This window comes from Lethenteron reissneri, chromosome 19 (genome assembly GCF_015708825.2).
Source record: "Lethenteron reissneri isolate LAM-NWPU_2019-01 chromosome 19, ASM1570882v1, whole genome shotgun sequence".
Lineage (NCBI taxonomy): Eukaryota > Metazoa > Chordata > Hyperoartia > Petromyzontiformes > Petromyzontidae > Lethenteron > Lethenteron reissneri.
Genome location: NC_083797.1, coordinates 6313589 through 6330715, shown reverse-complemented (window position 1 = coordinate 6330715; position 17127 = coordinate 6313589). Strand labels below are relative to the sequence as shown.

At 46.9% G+C, this 17127-nt stretch overlaps 1 protein-coding gene across 1 annotated transcript; it reads right to left on the bottom strand.

Annotated features, from left to right (window-relative positions):
* Positions 1-2202: 2202 nt before the first annotated feature.
* On the bottom strand, positions 2203-11270 carry LOC133344207 (tribbles homolog 2-like). The gene is made up of 3 exons (XM_061554250.1): positions 9688-11270; positions 6878-7170; positions 2203-3754 (listed from the first exon to the last, which is right to left on the bottom strand). The coding sequence occupies exons 1-3, from the start codon at positions 10099-10101 to the stop codon at positions 3262-3264; spliced, it is 1200 nt and encodes a 399-aa protein (XP_061410234.1). The 5' UTR covers positions 10102-11270; the 3' UTR covers positions 2203-3261.
* Positions 11271-17127: the final 5857 nt, after the last annotated feature.

Here is a 17127-nt window from a genome sequence, read left to right as displayed (position 1 = left end):
GAAATTAAATTAATCTAACATCACCATTACATTTCTGGGGGTGTTCATGCAACAGACTGAGAAAGCAGGCTGTCTTTTCGCAACATTACCTTAAACATTAAATGTTGTGAAGGATTAGTGGGTGTTAAATTGCCTGACATGGGTTTCGTGTACAAAATATGCTCGTTGTATAGTAAAGACATGAACGAGTGTGAGTAAATTGATTCCACTAAAGTGTATTTTATTATAGGGGGTTTTGCGTTATTTTTCCACCGAGAATGGATTTGATAGTTGAGTAAAGGATTATTGAGGCATTATTTAAATAGTTTGGCTGGTGAACACACACAGCAGTCGTGTTCGTCAATGTCTTAGTAAATTCCAGTGTTAAAGCAACTGCATCTCATTGTCAGTTTATCAATGTGGACAGCTTGCATGTGAAAAAAAAAAATGCTTTATCTCTTTCATATGTTTCTATCAGCCATGAAAGGTATTCATATGAAGAGGTTTGCCCATTTGTGGATAGGGCATGTATTATGAATCAGCAATTATCAAGCCAGAATACACTAGGATAATTGATGTGGTTTATAAAAATTGTGTCTGTCAGCGCAGTGTGGTTATTTTTCATAATACAGTAGCTGATGGGATTATTCGTTTGAGCTGTGCATATTTGGAGGCGTACAGCAGGATTGTAAGCCCCTGTGGGACCTTATTACTTGCTTTCCAACCTTGGCAGCTGCGAAAAGAGAGAGCAAAAGGAGTCTGGGCACAGGGTTTCCTTTGCCTGGCCATGAGACTCGACTGCCCTTCCATACGGCACAATTTATTTTGGCACCGACAAAGTGGAAAATTGGCACGCGAAAAAAAGTTGCTGTGGGAATTAAACAGAGTCTGGTCTGTAAGGTTAAGGCGGTTTAATGCATTTAATCATGGTGCTTTACTTCAGACAAATTGTGGATATGTTATAAGTATGTAAAAATGCATCCAGTGCACATTTGTGGCCAATTCTTGCAGCATACAAAATATTTGATGTATTCGGTATCTTGTTATGCATTTTTGCTAGATTGCCAACCAGAGAGCGCTTTCACAACCGTATGTTTACAGGTAGTTTGAAAGTTTCTTATAAAAAGAACATATTTTCCTTGGTGTTATGGACTTGCACAAGCAGATGTGTGGACAATAATTTAATTTTCAAAAGTGTCAATGTGTGATCCCATTATCCCTTTAACGAACACTCGATGTAATCATTTGTTTTTGAGCCATCAAACCCTCTGGTGAGAAGGTTGTCGTCTCTAACCGCTGTCAAGAGAATTAGTCTTCAGGCGCATTGAAAGTTAGGCTAATCCTATAATCATTCGAACAATGGTAGAAATCTGAAGCCTCTAATTACAATCCAGTGAGACTTGCTCGTTTCTAATGAATTTAACCACCACGTGTACATGAAGGGAAGCAGGATGTTCTACATAATGCAAATGTGGCACATTTAAATATAATTATACCCCAAGGCTGCCTATTTTATCTATCTGTATATTTTTTTATATGCATCAAAATAGTGTAAAGTTAATTCAGCACAGTTTAAAAGTAGCATGACGTTCACCATCATTTTTAAGATAGTCGAATAGTTCCAAAATCCAACCATAAACATGATTTTCAATCATTCTGCCGAGCTTTCAACATCTTTTCCGTCACGACCACGTTGTCTCGGTAGTGTTAATCAATGGGCATCGCAAGCCTTTTATTGTAGTCACATTGTGCAAACTATTTTGACGACGTGAAGGAATTCTGTGAGACTGCCTATTAGTTTGTGGCTATAGTGTTGGGGCGAAGTAATGGGGCAGTGTTTAGCACCCTGCACTCTCAACCCTGGCTATACGAGTTTAATGATCAGCCACGGCTAACATCAGTGGTGATATCTGAACCTGGTTAACCCCCCCTCCCCCCTCCATTGCCACTTCATTCTTCATTAACCCATGCTGACCAGTGCAGGGATATATGGACAAGCTATACCCATGTCCCGACTTGGTGTGAAGTGGCCTTCATCCATCAGTGAATTCACCTACCCATCCAGGCAGAGCCATCTTTTTGGAGGCTAGGTATTATAGGACTTCACACAAAGACTACCCTTTGCTATGACACAGGAAAAAAAACTCACTGTTAATGAGTGACTTGTTGCGGTAAATCATTATTTTGGCATGTCATTGTAATAACAACAACGGTAAAGCAGTGTTAATAAATTCTTTTTTATTACAAAATACACATACATATGCACAATAACAATTGTTAACGCTTGCACAACTGCTACTTGTACAAAAATGGGGCTATCAGTCTAGTGTTTACACTTTTACACTTACAAAAAAAAGTATATACAAGGATTTTATACAAGACGCCGGTTAAGGAGAAATTCACAGTGGCAGCATTACTGACAAATGGCACAGAAGGGCAATAATAGGCAGTTTACATTTGTTTGCAACAGACAAAATATTAACTTCAATAAACTTGTCCTGTGCCACAGGTACTGGAAATCTTTGACAGTTTAAACTTCGTAAAAGTGTAGTTTGGAAATAAAAAAAAACAGGAACTGGACTCATGAACTGGGCAGGCTATTTCGCTGCGAATCCTATGAACGATATTAACATTTTGAAGAAGAAGATTCAACATCCATTGGCTCAACAATTAATATAAGTGGTAGCCACATTTCATTGGATCAGTACTGGTTCAGGACACATTCAGTAACAGTTTTGATAGTTAGTAGACCCAATGTAAACTTGGCAAGTCTTATTTACATGTATTAACAAAAATGCTTGGAAACATGAAGTCCAGTCAGGCAACCCCAGTCCTAACATTCTTTTCAAGTTTTCTTCCTCAAGTTTTCAACAGCTTTCCCATGTCAAGACCACCTTGTTTCGCTAGTGTTAATCTATAGGCATCGGAGGCCTTGAAATCGCAGTCACATTGTGTAAAGTGTTTTTCATCACATGACGGAACCCTTTAAGTCTACCAAGATGTTTATCAATAAACTATTCATCCAACAACACCTTGTATCATCCGGCATGACTTGGGATAATCACAAGCTTTAGTTTCCTTTTTTCAATTTATTGACCAACATTCACTCAAAATGTCTGTAAACAAACCACTGGAATTTACAGTCCAATTTTTCTTTCCGTATCTACACATCTCCATAGGAGGATAGCTCAGTTATTTTTTTTTCTGCAGATGAATAAAAAACAAAAAAAAACAAAAAACTAAAATATTCCAGTGAAACCAATTTTGCTTCTTTTCCACACCTCAGCTGAAAAATGGGTCCTCAGACTCGGCCATGTCCACGTCGGGAACCACTTGGTCGTTGTGTTCGCGTTCCCGGGACCCGCACGGTCTGGAACTCAATCCGCACCCGTCCATCCGAAACCAGGGGTGCTCCAGAATCTCCGCCGCCGGCAGCCGCTCGGAAGGCTCGCGCCGCAGCAGGCTTCGGATGAGGCACCGCGCCCTCGGGGACACCCAGTCGGGCACCGTGAACTGGCCCCGGCGAATCTTCTGGAAGAGCGCCGCCGGCTCGGCGTCGTGGAATGGGTAGCGTCCCACGAGCATGGTGTAGAGCATCACGCCGAGGCTCCAGACGTCGGCGGCGCGCCCCGAGTATGTGCCCGCGCAGCCGGCGCTCAGGATCTCGGGGCTCACGTAGGCCGGGCAGCCGTGCTTGTTGGAGAGCGAGTCGTCGTCGACGTCGTCGTCCGGCAGGACGTATGCGTCCTCAAGGCTCTCCAGCTTCAGCGTGGTCCTGTGGAGTTCGCGGGAATAGAAAAGCAGCGCGTTCAAAGTTTGGCAATTTCAGGTTCCACGATTTCGCCATCTGGAACGCTGTTTCGCCCCGACCCACACCACGCACCCCCCAATTGCATGAGGTCAGCTGTAGGGGGTGGGCGGCCTGACCAGCGATTACAAGACCAAAACAAGCAAGTATTGTATCAATCATTGCGTCACCCCTAACAGCCAAGTTTCAACAGCGGGCCAATATTTGCACAAGATAAAACTATTTTGCATAACCCTAATCACTAAAACATCAATACCTTATGCTGTTGACACACGGCTTACAAAATCTGGTAACAGTGCAGCGTAAACAGTTTTTTTCACTCCTCCCTTGACATATTTTGGCAGTGCTTCTCCGCCACAAAAAACGAACCAATGATCACACATGCACCCGTGCGGTCACTCTTAAAAAAAATTTTACCCATTAACACCGTCATATTCACGGAGCAAGTTGATTAAATAAGTGCTTATGCAAGCAGGGCCCTCCTCCTCCCTTGCTTCATACGCCCCGGTGCCTAACTACTGTACAAAATACCCTCAGTTCTCTGCCTCTGAATGGGAGCCTTTGACAATCCGGCGCAAAATGCTCACAAGGAACAGATGCCAAAGAATTGAGCTTTCACAAAAGTGACCTTGGGAGCATTTTTGCAGAAATGTCACGTTACGTGCGAGGCGACATCGAGAATAGTGGCATCCTGCCAAAGAAATGCCTCTGTCAAGAGGCATTTACCGAATCGCCTCGGACAAAATGAATAAACGGAGGAACTGAGAAAATGGTTACAAAGTGGCACCATATACCAACGGTTTAAGACTTGTCAATAATCCACATCATTCTAAAATGTTATTTTTTTACGTGATGATGCATTGTGCATCGTTATCCAATACGCGCTTAATGTTGTGGAAACGTGATTCGCTGTGCAGCCGAAGATCGCCTGCTCTCACTTTACCCTCCCCCGAAACACTTCATTTTAATTATCACTTATGCAACAGACGTTGTTCGTGTGTCGCATTGCCGTGTTAGAGGATTATGTCTTCGCGTGGCTGTCCATGAAGTCGCTTCAGTGCAGAGACGAAGACGAATAAAAAGAAGAAAAAAAAACAACGGGCAATTCCCATTTCTGACGCAAGGGGTCAACCACACGCAGAGAGAGTCGTTGTGAATACATGAACGAGGTCCAGGAGATCTCCGGCAGCAGCTCTTGCACGTTTCTCACGTCACAGCCTCAAATATCACCCATGTCATGAAACTCGCGTGAACTGCAAGCCGCGCAAGGTTTGGGCTCAAGCGAGGGCAAACGCAAATTGATTGCCCCCCCCTCCGCCTCCCCCTCCCCCCTCCGCGAATCTTAAAGATTGTCAAATACGACAAGTTAAATGGCCCGGAAAACACATTTTCGAAAATGATCGATACAAGCATGCTCGGGACATGATTTGATCACACGCAAGGTCTACCCTGGAGCAAATAGACATAACAATCTTGAAGGAATTTTGAATCCATGAGGCCCAATAGATGGTTGCAATTGATCATCCCTCCAGGGTCAATACAATTAATATACCACATTGTGAGGAAGTCAACGGTGATTGCCTTATAGACAGACTCAATGCTCATTTGAGCAGGAATTCTATTTGACTTTTAATTATCTCATTAAATTATGGGATAGGCAAGAGCGCAGGCAATTGCACATGGAATCCCAAAGACAGTGGTGACTAAAGGCACATAGCTGGGCAAGCAAATGTGCGGTGATTAATATTCGTGTGAGAAACTGCATTACGTAAAGTCTGCATCAGATCATCATTGGCAACCAGGTAAGAAACCCGTTGAGACAGATTCTGTTGCAAGAAAGACTTTGGAATGATACATTTTGCAACGGCAGCTGTTCCCACTTCACCATTGCAAGCCTGGCTGTTTCTATTCCAGGATAAATGTCACGAGGATGATGTGGCCAAATGGGCCCCACCCTGACGTCAAGATCTGAAAATGCCCATCCCTTCAATCTAATTGTGATTTCAGCTCAAAGTTCCCCTTGAAGAAAAGGCATGGGGTTTTTCTTTGCCGCAAATTAAAGGAAATTATGATGGTGGAGACGTCTCATTCAATAGTACGAACATTATGACGGGAAGGTCAGGACAAACGAGACAGCAATAGATTGATAAGCAAATGATATACATAGGGGGTTCAATGTGATGATTTCCATCAAGTCCAAGGGCCAGATTCACATCTTTTCAAAAATTCAGTTTAATCCCATAAAAATGTTTTATCGATAGCTCCAACGCCACACAACGTAATGCTTGTCAGCCCATCTCATTGAGTACAATCTGACATCGACAATCCTGTAGGGTGAAGATCCCATCAAACGAGTTGCATGCCTCTAAATCTCCACGTGTTTGTGGCCGTGGAATTAGCAACACACTGCATCGAGATCTAGAGTCCCAGGTGTACGCCAGAATCTCGCCAGCGATTGTCTTAAATACTCCTGTTCATGTCAGCGGTTCTCACCCCGTGGGTCGCGTCTCCCAGTCTCTCAAGAGGGATGCGGTAACAGGCTACGGCATGGATACCGTACAGGAGAACATTTCGAATGTGCCGCTGTGAGCGTCAGCACGACGTTGCGGCAACAACAAAACAGCGCACGGCACTAAACAAATGTGATCTCTCTGTGTTGTGACCTTAGGGACCTTACGAGTTTTATTCTCAGGGTCGGAGGGTTTTGCAGGGGAGTGGTGACATGGGAATTAACTTTTCATTGATCGATTTATACACAAAGACAAAGATCACCCGTAGAGCCTTCAGAGGCTGTTGGGGCAAGTGCTGTTAGCGAGCACCTTTGCAGGCCGACATGGCACACGAGGGGGTGGGTGGCTAGCCAGTGGCGATGTTTACACACCGCACCAGGTACTCATTTGCGGCCGAGTCGACCTAGGAGACCGGCTCAGATTACCGTCATCGGTGTTGGTCGTGAGCGGGAATCGAAATAGGCTCGCCGGCTTCGTAGCGCAGCCTCGCACACACGCCACACCACCGCTTCCCCACGCACGCACGCAGACACACACGCGCACGCACACACGCACGCACGCAAGCCTTCGAGCCGTTTACCTGTCGGCATCGGCAAAGACGAACTTGCGCAGCTTGAGGTCGCGCAGCACCACGCCGGCGCCGTGGCAGTGCGCCACGGCGGAGGCGATCTGCCGGAAGAGGCGAGCCGCCTCCGGCTCGGCGAGGCGACGCGCGGCGCGCACGTGCGCGTGCATGTCGCCGTGCGAGCGCTCGTGCAGCGCGTAGGCGCTCCGTTCGCCCAGCACCACCTCCAGCAGGGCGCAGACGTGCGGGTGGGCGCTCAGGCGCAGCTGGCCGCCCAGGTTCTCCTGCCAGCGTGACAGCTCATACACCTGTGGCCCGGGGCAGCCGGCAGGCGAGGGAGGGGTGGGAGAGAACAGAGGCGAGGGAGGCGAGGGAGGGGAAGGAGGGAGGAAATGAGAGAATGGGAGCGGGGGGGGGGGAGAAGAGTCAATTATCATCAATCAATAAATAATTATCATTCAATAATGGCCATCACTATCATGAATGTATGCATGTAGAACTGTCCGCACCGCACGTAGCAAACCTTGTTCACCGGCATATCATCATCATCAAATGATCAACATCATCATTCAGTATTTACCATCGCGATCATAAATACCACCATCAATGCATGAAAAATCATCACTCGATTATTAGCACCACTAACATAAAAACCATCATCAATAAATAAACAATTACATTTATTCAAGTATTACAATCACTTTCAGAAATACCATCGTAAATAAACAACCGTTCAATAATAACCACCACAGCCGTCATAGACACCACCACCACTCCCACCCACCGTAAATAACATCGTCAATAAAATTGTCGTGGCGAGGGGGGGGGATTGGGAGACTTGGAACTTGGTCCATGAGAAATGAAGTCTCACACTCATCACCATTGTCATCAATCATCATCATCATCGCCGGAGTCAAATCACATTGTCGGAAGCAATTTCACTCGTCACCGGCAACGCGTCGTCATTGCTACCGTTCGACAGCGACGGCGGTTCATTTATTTTGTTCACTTAACTCGCCGTCATCGGTATGGATATCGTTACGATTATCATTAAAAAAAAATCACTCGGCGTCATTGCCTACAACGGTGTATGGACATCATCGATCGCACATCGTCGTAGTCAAATTAATGGCTCGTCATGATCATTAAGAGCCCTCGCTCGCAATTATCGATCGTGCATCAATGTCCATCCGTTATCAAGATCATTACCGACAGCCACCGTGACTTGACCGTTAACCCCAATAGTCACCATCACTCACCAATCAGCAGGACTTGCGGCACTAATCGTTATTCGTTACTTTCTCTTAATTATCATCAGCATTCTCCACGACCGCCAATCACTCATAACACCAGCCGTCGATCAATTCTTCTGAAATCTCGATTTAAAGCTTTCGTGACTGCAGGGATTCATCTTCTTGGTTCTTTCGGTAAAGTCACGTAGAATGGAAATAATAAAATAATAAAACAAAACATTATAAAATAATTATCAGCCGTCCTCAGGTGGAGAACAGGTCTGTCGAGGAGACAGAGTCTGAGGACGGCTGCTTGCGTTGTGGCCGAAACGTCGTGAGAATTAATTTATTATGTTTTATTTTTATTATTTTATTAATTCTCTTTTGAAATCGTCACCATTGATAAATGGTAACCGATGTTCATCAACCGTTCGTCAGCGTAAAGTCCATTATTGTGTTTTTTTAAAGAAATAAACTACTTCAAGGGAAGATCGTGAACGCTGCGCTTGTATTCCATTGACACGGAATCTTCACACAAAAGAGCCCTGCCCCCTAACCCCAGTCGCTTAAAGGTGGCACACAAGCGCGCGCCTTGCCAGTTTAACTATAACCACAATTAGCATCCAACGGTTTCGTAAAACCCAAGACATGTCCGTGCTTTTGCTGTGCTCACCGAGATTGCATCGACAATGACTCAAGGGCCACGCAGGCATGCCTAGCCATCCGGAAAAGCCTTCGCCATTCTAAAATCCCAGCACGCCACGTCAATGGCAACGCTGCCCTAAAAGTCGACGTATGACCGGGCGTCTAAGTCTGTATTTACGATAGTGACTCTCTCTCTGCTTCATGCCAGAGGAGATGTCAATCATGGTCCCGTGCTGATGAATATGATCATCACACCGCTCCTCCTGTCACCACAATAACGTCTTCTTGTTTGGTTTTACACGGAAATACCGGTCCGCCTTTGTTCAATTGAAAGTAGAGCGATCAACAAATAAAACAAAAAAAACGCATGCGCAGAGCAATTCTATAGATCAAGTTCTGCGTATAGCCATTCATCAACCCACTACCTGTACGGAGGGCTACCCCCAACGCCTCTTCGATCGTGTGCGTTTTGTTTGACCATGCTTCACCACGCTGGTCATTGCGGGTTGGTGATTGGGAAGGGGGGTGGGTGCGAAATCGCTCCGAGTAAGTGAACATTAAACCACCGTTTGATGTAAGCCGTGGCCGCGAATAGAACCCCGGGTCTGCAGGTTCATACTTCTTAATTAGAGCAGTGCACTGGCCAATTACATCGTTGTTCCACCCGTCAAAAAACCACACACACGTACCTACGTACCTACTACACAAACTGCTAAATTTGACACATTGTCAACCGCTACCTGGCCGAGACCCCGAGATACACACATCCCCATTCATGGGCTCTCGCTCGGAGTAGCCAGTGACCTCCACGTGAAACAACCGACATCGATGCGCGCGCGCGCGTTGCGGTTGCGCGTTAAACTTCCTTCGCACCGTACGCGTGCCGACCGTTGTGCTAAAATCATAGCAAGTTGTGTGCGCGAACGGAATATCCCACGAACGGCCTACCTTGCACACGAACTCCTCTCCCGTGTGGACGTGCACCGCTCGGAAGACCCTCTCGCCGGCTACGGGTCCCAGCAGCAAGTACTGCCCGATCTTCGAGACGGCGTGCGTCGACGAGACGGGGCCGGGACTTTGCGGCGGACTGCACGGAGAGCCCCAGACCGACCCGGCCAGACCCGACGTGCCGGCGTCCCCGTGCGCCGGGCTCGACACCACCATCGTCGTCCGCTCGTCCGATTCCAGTCCGGGTTTCTCGAAGCGCGGCGGAGTGGCCACGCCACTCGATCCGTCGACGCCGCCAGTTGCAGCTGCTGCTGCTGCTGCCGCTGCTGCTGCTGCTGTAGAAGCGGACGATGCAGAAGCCATCGCTTGTCCACGGGCTTCCACGTTGGGCCACGTTGAGAAAACGCTGTCCATTGTGTGGGGGGGTGCCAGCACTCGAGTGTCCCTTTTGTCGTTGCTGCTGCTCCTGCTGCTGATCTCCGCAGACCCGGGATGGTTGTGGAGCGAGGTGGTGGGGGGGGATTCCGAGCCAGGTTCGGTAGGAGGGGGGTGGAGGCTCCACGCGCACTCAACAGCTCCGGCCACGCACGTGGCTAGTGCCACCCCACGACGCTGTCGCTCGCGGTCTTCTCTCGTGACACGTGCCGCTCCTGCTGTTACTGCCGCCGCTGCTGCTGCTCCTGCTGTTACTGCCGATTCTCTTGTTTTTGTCCGTTGCCGTATTCCGACACCAAACTCTCAGGGGTCCTCTCCGGCAATCCTGCTTACTCCCCTCCACTAACAACGCTTCGTGTCGTTTCTTATTCTTCTCCTGCTCCCCCCCCCCTCTGTCTCTCGATCTCTCTACGCCCTACGGCACAAGCGTTGGTCTCATTTGCGCAGCACGTTCCACCCACCAGCACTTGCTAACGACCAAGTGACGGGAGGAAGGGTGCGATGGGCAAGTGCATGGGGGTGGGTGGGGGGGTTGCCCGGTGGAAGGAGGAGAGAGCGAGAGATGATGCCGGCCGGCCTGCTGATGTCGGGTTGATAGCCAACGTCTGTCCGTCCCCACACGGGCGCTGCGCAGGAGAAGAAGAAGCAGCAGCAGCAGCAAGCAGCAGAAGATCGACGAGCGAAGTGGGGGGGGGAGCTGCTTTAGGAGTGGCCGCAGACGCCAATGCCGCGTTGACTCAGCAAGCCCTCTGAGTGCGTTACATCACTTCCTGAGCGCGCGCACTCCCACCCCACCACCTCCCCACGCGTGCTCGCTCGCTCTCTCTCCTCCCCTTCACACACATACAGAGAGAGAGAGAGTCACAGCCATAGAGACTCACTCACACACACACCACTCTCGCGCACAGAGTTAGCAACAGCGGTGGTGGAGGATGTCAGTCACGATGTGTGTGGGGGGGGGGGGGCGACTTCCTTACTCACGCACGCGAGCATCTTTTTAAATCCTTTATATTAAGTTCGCTTGCTTGCTTGCTTGCGTGCTTGCTTGCTTGCTTATTAAATCCTTTATATTAAGCTCACTTGCTTGCTTGCTTGCGTGCTTGCTTGCTTACGACCGTGCAAATCTTTCGGTCGTTTTTTAACCCACTTCCCGTGATCCAATCGAGCTGACATTTTGCACACAGACTCGTTGTGCGAGACAATTAATGTTCGTGAAATTTGTTTTCAAAAATTTTACACTGTTTAGGGAAAACAAATTAAATATTTAATTACCAATTGCTTAATATTGGCAGACAATCATCTGACCCATAGGTGGCAGCCATCTCAAGCCAGAGGACGAGAGGACTCTAGCCGCCACGCATATAAAGGATTTAGAGTGAAAAACTTTGTTTTTACGGGTTATACTTGTTCACTCCTCCCCCAGCAGTAATTGCTATCCGGAATATGTTGCCCGTTAATTGATTTAATTGTAATCGGCGGGAGCGCTCTCTGGTTTCTTAATTCGTTCGTTTCGGTTTGCCGACTCACTTGAAGCGTCATTCGCAGAGCGTGTTATGGACTCGGTTGAGTGAACGCGTTTTTCTCAATAGCGTTGCTCGTGCCGTTCATCAATGCTCCCTATTGCTCTTCACGATGTCGATGCACGTTTGCGTCCGACAGTATATTAGATTATCCATAATACATGTTTTTTTTGGGTTAGATCGCGTAAATATATAAATGTGTCGTTAAACCCGCCACCACCCGACACAGCCAACTAGTAAGGGTTGTCACGTAAACAGAACGTGGCCAATTCGTCACTAGTACAGCAGCACACCGGTGTGTTGGAGAGCAAAGCCACAACATTTACAATCTGAGTACGACGTTTCGCCAGTGATTACAACTAGCTTCATCAGGCGACATACAGATTTGTATATGAAATTCACTGCATCATTATAATTTGTAACTGAACTCGTGTCTTTTATTGGTAATTTTTACCATGGGATACATATAAACAATACTGTAAGGAATGCAATGCGTCCGAAAGGGTGTTCCTTTGGAGGAGATGGAGTGATGGGAAATCAGCTTGTTTGCAGGTGCTAAGGTGGATTAATTACGTCGTGGGATTTTGAGAGGTGGTGGTGGTGGTTTGAGAAGGCCTTCATCCAGCAGTGGATTGACCATGGCCGATGGTGTTGAAACACACGTGCATCTATAGTTAGACTTGTGAGTAGATAGGGTATCTTATCTCACATATTTTGGGAACAGGTCGATAAGTACACATCATATTCGTCCTTGCGTTATGGGTCTCTTTGTTAATTGCACACCAAGGTTTGTGTGATGAATGCGATTGTCGAAAGGACAAAGCACATAGCTTCATATTTCTGCAGAACAATTCTTGTTGGTTGGGTCAACACATCCGCATATCAATGGGCTTAAATGATAATGTGAATATGTATGGAAAAATTCCTCCGTCAAACGAGCAGAAAAAAATAAGAAGAAAATATATGACAGAAGCACTATAGAAAGGAGGGAAAAGGTCAAGGAAAGAAACGGGGGAGCATGAATGCATCAAAATTGAGGTTGCTGATTGCCAATTCACAAATGTTCGCCCATCGGGAGAAATCTGGAAATAGAACACGTTCCGGAGATCGTTTCTTATGCAGATCTCTCTCATAACAATGTCATATACCTCCAGGAATCAAACCACTTTTCAATCATGTACAATAAATTAGCTAAACAATTAGAAATATCTTTTGGAGGGAGGAATACCACTGGAAAACACATGCAAGACTGTACGTAAAACTGATGACAGTCATTCAGTCGTTCAAAATTAAAAATAACTACAAATTTAATACCAACGTACCTCAAGAATAAAGTTTGAATTGGTGCATATTATGTTATCTGCTATGACATGTGGATACGGATAATGGACATTGGCAAAGAAAATGGTGGAAAGAAAACGTAGAAAGTGCGCAAAGAATAATGTAGAGATGTATGTTTGGAATGCCGTTGAGAGACAGGAAAACACATGGATCGGAGTGCATACGAAAGTTAAGAAACATTGACTTGCAAAAGTGGGCTTGGGCAGGACATATAGCTAGACGTTATATTGTCCGGTGGACAAGACTAATGCCGGAGTGTGATGCCCAAAATGTTATCCCACCTTGGGTAATGGAGTTATGAAATTAATTTGTGTGCCTGAGCTCGTGATGGGTTGCAGAGGCCTTGATCTACAGCGATAGATTGATCCCTGATGACTGCAAAACGTAACGTAAGTACCATTGAGGCGTTTTTATCGCTTAAAAATGTTCTCACGCAGCAGGATGGTCCAATGCACAAGAGGCCCTTTCATTCGCCTGTCTAATATGCCTACATTGTTCATGTCATTCCGTTCCTGGGGAAGCGCCCACGCGGGCAAACAACCATCACAGACATTGCCAATGATTCATTTGGCCGGTGTATTACGGTGAATTATGAATGACCTGATGGACTGTCAGTGAGTCATTGTGTGCATTGGTCAATTAATGGAATTCGACCAAGAGGACGGTGAAATTAGCTCATGTGCAAGTAGGTGGTTTATCAGATCGCAGGATCGTAACATTTGATGGTGGATTTCGATTTAAAGCTTTCGTGACTGCAGGGATTCATCTTCTTGGTTCTTTCGGTAAAGTCAAGTAGAATTGAAATAATAAATAAATAAAAATAACACATAATAAAATAATTCTCACGACGTTTCGGCCACAACGCAAGTAGCCGTCCTCAGGTGGAGAACAGGTCTGTCGGCCAATGACACACACACACAGTATAAAGCCCGATCCACAGCCCATTCGTTAAATTTGCCACAATTGTCACCCATGACCAATCCACTGCTGGACGAAGGATAACCCCAAGCCACCATCAAATCTTCTTGGTTCTTTCGGTAAAGTCACGTAGAATTGAAATAATAAAATAATAAAAATAAAACATAATAAAATAATTCTCACGACGTTTCGGCCACAACGCAAGTAGCCGTCCTCAGGTGGAGAACAGGTCTATCGAGGAGACAGACCTGTTCAGAGAGGGCTTGCTGAGTCAACCGAAAGAATCAAGAAGATTTGATGGTGGCTTGGGGTTATCCTTCGTCCAGCAGTGGATTGGTCATGGGTGACAATTGTGGCAAATTTAACGAATGGGCTGTGGATCGGGCTTTATACTGTGTGTGTGTCATTGGCTGAATAATTCACATCAGCCGTCGTTGTGTTGCACAGTGAGTGAATTGTAAGGGTGTACAGAGACCATTGTATTTTTAACTCGATGGCTGGACATTGCGTGCGCTGGCGTCGGAAGTAAGTTAACTGCTAAAATAAAACCACCCCCAAAATTTTAAACATCACAGGTAACCATGGACACGCGGACACAAATATTGAGGCACTTGGTACCTTACGCGCAAGTGTTATGGCTCTAGTTGCGACATCGTTTTTTTTTTGCCCGGGGTTGTATAGGCAGGTGGTTCCAGAATTACGGCTATTCTCTGGATTGCAAGACGCAGTTCCCTCTGCCTCCTCCCCTGAAAGCAAACGTTGGGAGTGTGCGTCTTGCAATCCAGTGGGTTGTGAGTAGGGTGTGTGTGAGTAGGTGTGCGTGTGTGTGTGTGTAGGTGTGTGTGTAGGTGTGTGTGAGTAGGTGTGGGTATGTGTGTGAAGTAGGTGTGTGTGTGTAGGTGTGCGTGTGTGTGTGAGTAGGTGTGTGTGAGTAGGTGTGTGTGTGTAGGCGTGCGTGTGTGTGTCAGTAGGTGTGTGTGAGTAGGTGTGTGTGAGTAGGTGTGCGCGCGTGTGTAGGTGTGTGTGTAGGTGTGCGTGTGTGTGTGAGTAGTGGGGAGCGGTAGTGTAGCGGTTAGCGCGCTGCGCTATGAACCTGGCGACCCGGGTTCGATTCCCGCTCACGGCTAACACCAGTGACGATTATCTGAACCGGTCCTGGGCCTCCCCTAGGTCGACTCAGCCTTAAATGAGTACCTGGTGCGGTGTGTAAACATCGCCACTAGGGAGACAAAGGCGGTCGGGCGTGGTGCTGGCCACCCACCCCCTCGTGTACCGTTCCGGCCTTCATAGGTGCTCGCTAACAGCACTTGCCCCTACAGTCTGTTCAGGCTATATGGGGGATCTTTGTTGATCTTTGTGTGTGTGAGTAGGTGTTGTGTAGGTGTGCACGCGTGTGTTGGTGTGTGTGAGTAGGTGTGCGTGTGTGTGTGAGTAGGTGTGCGTGAGTAGGTGTGCGTGTGTGTGTAGGTGTGTGTGTAGGTGTGCGTGAGTAGGTGTGCACGTGTGTGTAGGTGTGTGTGAGTAGGTGTGCGTGTGTGTGTAGGTGTGTGTGTGTGTGTAGGTGTGCGTGTGAGTAGGTTTGTGTGTGTAGGTGTGCGCGTGTGTGTGAGTAGGTGTGCGTGTGTGTCTGAGTAGGGGTGTATGTGTAGGTGTGCGTGTGTGTGTAGGTGTGTGTGTGTGTGTGAACAGGCGTGTGCGTGTGTGTGTGGCGACCCGAGTTCGATTCCCGCTCACGGTCAACACCAGCGACGATTATCTGAACCGGTCCCGGGCCTCCCCTAGGTCGACTCAGCCTCAAATGAGTACCTGGTGCGTTGTGTCAACATCGCCACTCGGGTTGACAAAGGCGGCTAGGCGTGGTGCTGGCCACCCACCCACCCTCTCGTGTACTGTCCCGGCCTTCATAGGTACTCGCTAACAGCACCTGCCCCCAAAAATATGGTAAGGCTATACCAGGGAGCTTTGTCTTTGTGTGTGTGAGCGTAACTGGATCTGTGTAACTTGAATTGACACCTGCCAGCAAGTTTAGGAGGGTGCGTCTTGTTTACCGGAACATCTTATAATCCGTATTAAAGACTCCATGCGATTATACATCCCTGATTATATATATACACACACACCAAGGCAACTAGGGTGCACACGCTTAGTTCATACGTGCATTTCTTATACCGTGTTATGCAGAAACAGAATGCGAATAATAATAGTAATAACGATGCTGCTGCTGCTGCTTGAGAGAAGAGACGGCAGATTGCGACACCCAGGTGTACTGCTCGCAGCCAGTTCATCATGTTCGACTCACGCAGGGGCTATGGTTTCGCAAGTGTTGTGCACTGTTGTGCAACATTGCACAACAGTGCTCGCCGGCTTATATAGTGGTCATTGGAGAATAAAGATATGGTGTAAAAGGGGAGCACGTGAAGCAAAGCGGTAGTTTCGGCGCACATTTGAGTGGGTCTTTCATAAACAACATGCTGTATTGCCTAAATCAATTTCATTACGTTGTTCAAGTGGCCCGTAGATTATGCGCAAATGGCTCCTTCGGTAATTGTCACGCGTGTCGGAGGTGGATACGATCCGCGTTTCTAACCGTGTGCTGTAAATTGTTTAAAGGTTGGGCGATTTTAATGAACGCCTTGTAAAGAAACGTATTGGTGATGCGACGAGGTAACCAGACGGCCCGGTGCAATGCTCGCTTGCTACGTGCTGTGTTGAGATCGAGGTATGGACACCATGAATAAGTCATGAGATGGAATAAAGGCCTTTAGCCGGTCCTAATCTAATCGGCAAATATAAGGAAACAGGCCAGAGCTGTATAATATATTATTCGTGCAGCAGCATACATTTTCTATGTCCTTGTAGTGCATGCGACAGCAGATAAACAAGCTACAAAACTAACGTATTATTTGCGTAAATTCGTTATTATTCTTTTAAAAAATACAGGGTGTGCGTAAATGTATCATCCGCTATTCAATATTTATAATTCTGCAGCATTTCGAAGTGCGCGGTTGAAATGTTGGCAACATCTTACATTCTCGAGATAAGGTATGCACGCGAAAAAAAAAACCGCGTAAAATTTCAGTTTGCATCAACAGATAAAAGAAGAATTCAAAACAACGACTCCCGCGATGCCGGTAATCACCGGAGACTTGCTGATGTCGATGCGACGTTACGTCTCGAAAATGCGGACACGTGGAGATTTTTGAGTAATTGGACTCATCGTTCACAG